Here is a 7,125-nt window from a genome sequence, read left to right as displayed (position 1 = left end):
ATTCCTGAAGCAGCTCCAGTCGAAACTAGGGCACCATTTTTTAGTCATTTGTATTCATAGCTAAGTCATCTTTATAAAAATAATTCAACTTTTTTTTTTTTGCAAAATGAAAGCGGCTCTGATTACAGTCTCCCAGTTGCCAAATTTAAGTTTAAATAAACAACATTTGCAAAACTTCACAGAGCTGAGTACCACCGACTTAATTTCACTTTTAACAGTCATCATAAACCCAGAAGAGTTTGTTAGTATTCCATCTTCTACGGCATAGATTCCACGCCAAAAACTTATTAAAGCCACCCATGTTTCAAAAATAAGTGTAAGATGTTATCCAGCTATAACAAAATTATTTCCACCGAAGAAGGAAAGTTATTAGAATAAGAAAAAAGAAATTCTTCCTACAGTTATTTTAGGAATGTCTCTTTCAGGGCTTGTCTACAGCTTCACCAGAGTCTGGTTTTCAGCCATGAGTATGATTGTTTGACTACAGATGCCAAATTTCTTGGGGGAGCATGGGGGTGGAGAGTTATCTACCCCAACCACTGAAGGATCACTAAAACTACTGGAGCTTTTTTTTCTTCTTCTTTTTTTCTTAACTAAAAGGGATTTAACTATTTTTACATAGCCCCTCCTCTTGTGAATGGTCAGCATTTTGCATATAAATTATTCCAATATGGGAACACCATACAAAAACACCCTAAACCCTGAGAGACCTTTACAGCTGCGAAGCTTAGGCAACGCAGAACTTAATCATGTCACAATTACAGGGTACCCACTGAACCTTAACTTGGCTCTTTTACATACATGAACTAATTACAGAATATATTTTCCAGCATAAGCATGCCTCCTTTGAAACAAGAGGTAAGCCTGAGATGTCAGTGGTTAAACCTTTGAAAATTATTTTGCTTGCCAGATGAGGGAAAAAATACACGAACACTGAAAGACGAGCACAGCTCCAAAGGGAAAAAGTGGTAAGTGGCACCTAATTCCCTCCCGAGTCCTCAAAGAGCAAACCTGCTCCTCCCAAATGCAGAAGACTGTAAGTAGTAATAACAATAATAATTATTAATGACAATTTCAGTCAATGAAAACAATATTACTACAGTGTATGGGAGCCCTGATCGCAGACTAGGGCAAATTAAATTATTACATTCCCTGTCATCACCTAGTGTTTGCTTAAATTTACTGCTTAATATTGCTGGATTGGCAGCCTATTTAAATTATTCAGCACTTTTGTAATGCACTACCTCTTTAATTATGCTTTTAAACATAGTTTCTCTTTTCTGCTTGGAAGCAGTTAATCTAGTTTCATGCTCCTCCTTTTCATCTTCAGGCAAACAAGGCATCACATTAGGATTTTCTCAAACATGAAAATCATTTGTTTTCAGTCAGTCAAATAAAATTAAAAGGCAATGTTTGTCTGCAGTTTTTGCTTCTATATGGCTTCTATTTATTCTCTGTATCTGTTAGTGGAACGTAATTGTAAAACTTTGGATTACTTTTTCAAAGATTCCCTACCAACGGGCATAAAGCTCTGACAGGCAAACATCACACAAAAAGAGAAGAGAATGATGTTCTTACGGAAAATGCAGTAACCTTGTGACATTCTCTAAGATGAGAAATAAAGCAACTGTTTACCTGCAAACAGCCACCACTGAGAGAAAAGGAAGAATTGGACACGCTCCAGTTTGATGAACTGCTCACTAAACTGCGAAGCATCGGAGGTAACCGCGGCAAGCACTGCCTGCCCAAGCACTGGGAGCGGTGGATGGAGACAGATAGTAAGTTAAAAGTCAAGAGCCACAATCTCATCTTACACTAACTTGGTTATTGCAGCTTTAAGAGAGAGGTTTGGAAAGTTTTCCACTCCATACTACTCTTGCACACCCCTTCTAAAATTAGAAAGGGGCAGCTGGCTATTGCAGCCGAAATGCTGGAGCCCCCCAGACTCCCTCCCCCCTTGCCTTGACTGACGTGGCTCCCAAGAGCCACGGAGGAATTTGGGGAAGGGTGCCTCCACCTGTTGGACATGGAATGAGGTTGTCCAGGCATTCAATTATAAATCCAACTGTCAGGAGCTGACAATAAAACAGGACACAGGACAGCTGTGAGGACTACAGCAACACCCCCCCACCCCCCACGCACACCTTCTCCATACTCCTACACTTTTGCAGTTTGCCTTACAGCAGAAACAATGCATGAAAAACTCTTCTCTCTGTGATCTCAGCTTTTAAAAGAGAAAGGATCACTTCAGATTTGTTCTCATGATTTTCCAGCTGTGCTACAGGGTCTTAGCATAGAATCTGGCAAATTGTTCATGTCTCATTACACACCTCCCAACCCAGATTTTTTTTCTCGTAAATACAGCATGTTGGCGATGGCACTGCAGATGGTGCATATAGCTGCATTCTGTACAGTAAACATTTTTATGCCTACCTTAACATGAAGCTCATCTTGCCTTTTGCGCTCGTTTGAGCTGAATCAATTACTAGTTCAAAACATTTTTCAAAAAAAGTATGAAAACCATGACTTTTTAATTTGTGGAAAATGAGCAAATGCTTTTGTTGGTGTGAAAAAATGGGGGGGGGGAAAATGAGTCCTTTTAAACAAACCTGCTTAGCATGCTCAAAGCTCCACTGCTCAGCACAACGTGACTCAGAGCCAGAGGGTGCGAGAGACAAGGTAACAACAGATGGAGCTGCATGTTGTTCTAGCTCCCCTTTACAACATCCCCTGCTGAAGGCAAGACGGGTGTTGCCATCCTCCAGGTGCTCAAAGGAGGTGACAGCAAGGAGCAGCAGAAGAGGGGTCACACTCCACCTTCCTTCCGCCTGGGCTGAGTACCTGCAAGGGGGCTCTCACCAGCTGCGGGTGTGTGTCTGTCTGTTCGTAACCCAAGGAGCAGTTTGTGTTTTCCAGTCCAACCTGCAGACTGCTGGAAGTTTTGTCTGCAGATTGGCATGTAGCTGGTTCTGTTCCCCAAAGATCGTGTTCTGCCCACAGTTTGTATGCTGTAAGCACACAGGACAAAAAAATCCCCTTCTCAGTCCCAAGGTGTCTTCACTCTACATAAGCACGTTTTTGCTGTCACAGACTATTTAATTTGCTGAGCTGCTGACAGTTAGGGACAGTTCAACATCAGAAGCGAGATTTCTCTGGAAGAAGCCAAAGTATTTTACAGTTTGGAAAATGTCAAATGGCTACATTTGCTGCAGGCCATGAAATAATTATACAAGGAGGATAGTAATCAGCTGCCTGTGAGCAACACAGACAGACATTACTCTTCACCTCTGGCTGAGGAGGAGTTACTTAATGAGATCTGCATTAAGTACCTGTGGATATTTAATGACAGCTTTTTAAGGACAAAGTACTAACAGCTACAAAAAGGACCTACACTTCTTCAACAGCAGGAACAGTTTCTAATCCCAAGCCTTCCCCCTCCTCCAGAAGGGGCTACTGTGTACAGAATCTTGCTTTCTCCATAAAGCATATAAAGTTACTCTGGGAGCAAGACTTTCAAAAGGAACAAAACTCCATGGATTGGACACATAAAAAAAAAAAAAAAAAAAAAAAAAAGTGATTCTCCTTTGTCTGGCACAGTATTATGTAGACACTAAATCTTTAGTTTCCAGGCACCTTCCTATTTTGTCTTGGAATAGGGGAACATAGCTCTTTAATACCCCATAGTTTTAGAAACAGAAAATAAACTGGATTACATATGTTTTATTAGTATAAGTGCACAGAATCTCCTGCTTTCATGTCATAACTTAAGTGTCTTTTGTGGTTGCCAATTCTCCTAGGTATATACTTTTTTTTTTTTCTAAGCCAGTTTTTAGTAAGATCGTCCCTCCACTCAGTTCACAGTGTGCTAGTTTGGAACAGTGGAGAGAGAGGAACATGCAGCTAGGAGTGGAACAAGAATGAAGTCATCCCTTTTGTCAGCTGCTGACTCTTGTATTGGACTAATGAAACAAGTGAACCATATCATTAGTTCCAGCTGAAATCAGAACTGAGGAATAGCACAAGAACACCAAGTAAAAGACCATTCAGAGCTATTACAATTTCCCCAATTATGCCCCATTAGAGACAAGCCCTGATATTATCAAATACATGCATCTGCATCCCAGTATTTATCACCCCACTCAAGTTTCTTAAAAGTTCTAAACTTTGCAAAAGGCTGTATTTTAGGCATCTGTATTTGGTTAAAGCTAAAAGCAACAATCTTAAACATGTAAAAAAAAAAAAGTCTGACCACTTAAAATTCAATGGGCAAATCTTAAACAGCTTATAAAACAAACAAGTAAATTTATTTTTAATGATTACTACTTTACATAATATACAAACAGATATGCTATCAGGACACACTCGGAAATGTCACAGTTGTTTTTTTTAAAAAATTGTCCAGTGAAATGTCCAAAATGTAAATGCCGTCTTTTCCTTCCTGAGCTATTCTTAAGCATCCAGAACAGCAGCACTTCCATGTCTTTTTACTGTTTGTATTTCTTCCCATTAAAATAAAAAGTAGTATCCATTGCTGGCTCTCAGTGGTTAGAACAAATCTACCTCTGGTTTAAGTGTCCACAGCTCTGTGTCTCTCAAACTGTGTTATTTCATATGCTTAAGGTGATTTTGGTCCATTCCACATAACACCCCAAACATTTGCTTGCACAAAGAAGCCAGAAGCTCCAGCACCTCAAGAGGTTTTCCTGGTTAAGAAGGAGTTTTTGCAACAGGACACCTCAAGGGGCTTGTGAATAGAGGATGGCTCCAAGAGCCACTGATCTCAGCTGTTAGAAGAAAATGTCCTATTAATTTGAGAGCAGTCTTCACGTGTTCCTTTGTACTCAGTAAACCAAATGCACACGGACCAATAGTTCAAGAGAGCATACCTACCAGCAATGACATGGAAGTACTGCAATTCTCTGTCTTTTTTTTTTTTTTTTTTTTTTGTGTTTTTTTGTTTGGTTGGTTTTTTGTTGGGGGTTTTTTTGTTTGTTTGTGGGTTTTGGGGTTTTTTTTCTCACAAAATACAATAGAAACAAGTATATGTTTTCAACCTGGTGTGAGGGATTCTTGGCATGAGGCACGCTAAAAAAGTGTATTTTAAAAACATGCATCGTAAATCTGTTCTTCACTAGAAGCTTATACAGCAAGCAGCAGGTTATATGCAGACATATGAAGAAAGGTTATTTTTATAGGATACCAAGTACCACAAATAAATAAATTCTCTTGATGCAAAAATAATTACCTTATTAGAATGAGAAATAACCTATGTCTTCCTAAACTTCTGTTTGGAAAGGAGACGCAACGTGTCTTTAGTACACACGCAGGGCTGACATTTTATCACTTCCCCCCAAATTTTAAGACTTGCAGGACTTTGACAAAGAGCAGAGAATTCCTGGAAGCAGCGAGGCAAGGAGGTGCTGAGGGATTATTTAACTGACATCAGTACTACTAACGTTAAGCAATCCTTTCTACTTCGGCTTTTCTCACTCTCCAGAACTGTTGGGGCAGGCTCATTTAAGGAGGAAATGCTTGCTAAAAGGTTCTCTACAAGTCACAAATCTTTCAAGCGATTTTGCCGTTTCTAGAAGTTGCCAGAGACAACTGACATCTATGTTGCGATCAGATGGATCAAGAACAAGCTTGTGCTTATACTCACATCTCTTTATCACCATTTTCAGTTTATGTTTTTTCTTACATTTATGGTCTTTTTTATGTTAGAAGAAAAGTTAAGCAATTCTGGCAGATGAAGGTGATAGTTTTGCATCCTATTACCTTGTCAAATGCAATACCAGCTTTATGCGCCACCTGATATAGAGAAGTCCCAGTTACTTTAGCAGGAACAACCCTGCCAGTTGGTGGAATTTCTCTGCACAGAAAGGACTGTATGCTCTCCAAGCTCAGCAGCCACAGTAAGTTCTTCCCTGATCAGCCATTGCAACATACGTTTTCTGTCTTCCTCCTTTCCCAAGTCCTCTCTCATAACCTTTATGTGCATCCCTCCACAGGGAGGCCCTTTTCAGGCCATACAGGCAATACAAGATGAGATATACGGCTCCACAGTCCACTCAGCTTATCTGTGTCCATGCTATTATAAGAACTAGGAGCATCTGAACCAGTAAACTTTGCCCAGAGGAAATCCCGGACTTTCTCCTCAACTTCTTGCAAGGTGAGGCTCTTTCTCAGCGACTGCTCATCCAGGAGAACTGTCAGGAGAAGAGCCACATCCTTAAATGCTGCGTTTTCATGGTCACAGTACTTATAAAAGATTAAGGTGGAGCCTGCAGGCAGTAACTCAAATCGATGCACCACTGCTACCTTCTTGCCTTCTCTGAACCCAGAGCTGAGCTCATTATCTACCTCCAGCTTGACAACGTCACTATCCAATATGGCTTTGTCTGCTCCATTAATTTTGATTGTAGTAGCATTCTGGGAGAAGGCAAAAGCATCGGCAATCTCGTTGCTTAGGCACTTCAGTGCTTTCTCAGCTTCTTGGCCAGCTGTGAACAGTAAGATGGCTGGCTCCAAATGCAGATGGGAAGCATTAAGGTGTTTCTCAAGGAACACGTGGGTTCTCTTCCACAGGTTAGGGTCCTGACTTTGATAAGTATTCTTTAGTTTCTTCATCTGGGCCCGAAATGCTTGCAGAATTTGAGTATCTCTACTGGACAAAGTTGCATTCAGAAGACTTGGTATACCACTCCACAGGATATAAAGCAGTGGGACACTAATTAACAGAACCAGTAACAAAGTCCAGCTCTTGTGAAATCCACTCTGCGATTCACCATCATCTACAGAAAGGAGAAGCAAACAGGAAGAAAACATTTTAAAAAGAATGAGAAATTAACAAGTGAGAGGAAAATAAGAAGAAACAGTAGAATTCAGCAAACTCATCCTACTTCTCAAGCAACTGGCACAGTAGTTGAAGAGCATAAAGAAGGTTTTCTAGTTAAAAAAAAACCAAAACAACTTTGAACTTCTTTAGCACCTTAGTGAAGTGACAGCATTAAAAAAGGACATTCTTACGCATTTCCAGATTGACTAAGAAATTGGACGTTCTTCTGAAAAAGAAGCTCTTCTGAAATTTTATCAGTACTCCACTCTATTTAATCAAATCCAAACTAA

The 7,125-nt window shown here is 40.1% G+C and overlaps 2 protein-coding genes across 2 annotated transcripts in view; both read right to left on the bottom strand.

Annotated features, from left to right (window-relative positions):
* CEP350 (centrosomal protein 350) overlaps window positions 1-5,796 on the bottom strand; it is an 85,064-nt gene extending 79,268 nt beyond the window's left edge. Inside the window, exon 1 of the mRNA XM_035900789.1 lies at window positions 5,776-5,796. The gene's annotated coding sequence lies outside the window, so the exon portion shown is untranslated. The remainder of the gene's footprint in view (window positions 1-5,775) is intronic.
* Window positions 5,797-5,815: 19 nt separating this feature from the next.
* LOC104132086 (torsin-1A-interacting protein 1) overlaps window positions 5,816-7,125 on the bottom strand; it is a 15,353-nt gene continuing 14,043 nt past the window's right edge. Inside the window, exon 7 of the mRNA XM_035900739.1 lies at window positions 5,816-6,791. Within this exon, the coding sequence (XP_035756632.1) occupies window positions 5,989-6,791 (803 nt within the window). The 3' untranslated portion in view covers window positions 5,816-5,988. The remainder of the gene's footprint in view (window positions 6,792-7,125) is intronic.

The sequence above is a fragment of the Egretta garzetta genome, unplaced genomic scaffold (genome assembly GCF_000687185.1).
Source record: "Egretta garzetta isolate BGI_Z169 unplaced genomic scaffold, ASM68718v1 scaffold598, whole genome shotgun sequence".
NCBI lineage: Eukaryota > Metazoa > Chordata > Aves > Pelecaniformes > Ardeidae > Egretta > Egretta garzetta.
The sequence above is the reverse complement of the archived record's forward strand: the minus strand, read 5'-3'. Positions and strand labels throughout refer to the sequence as shown.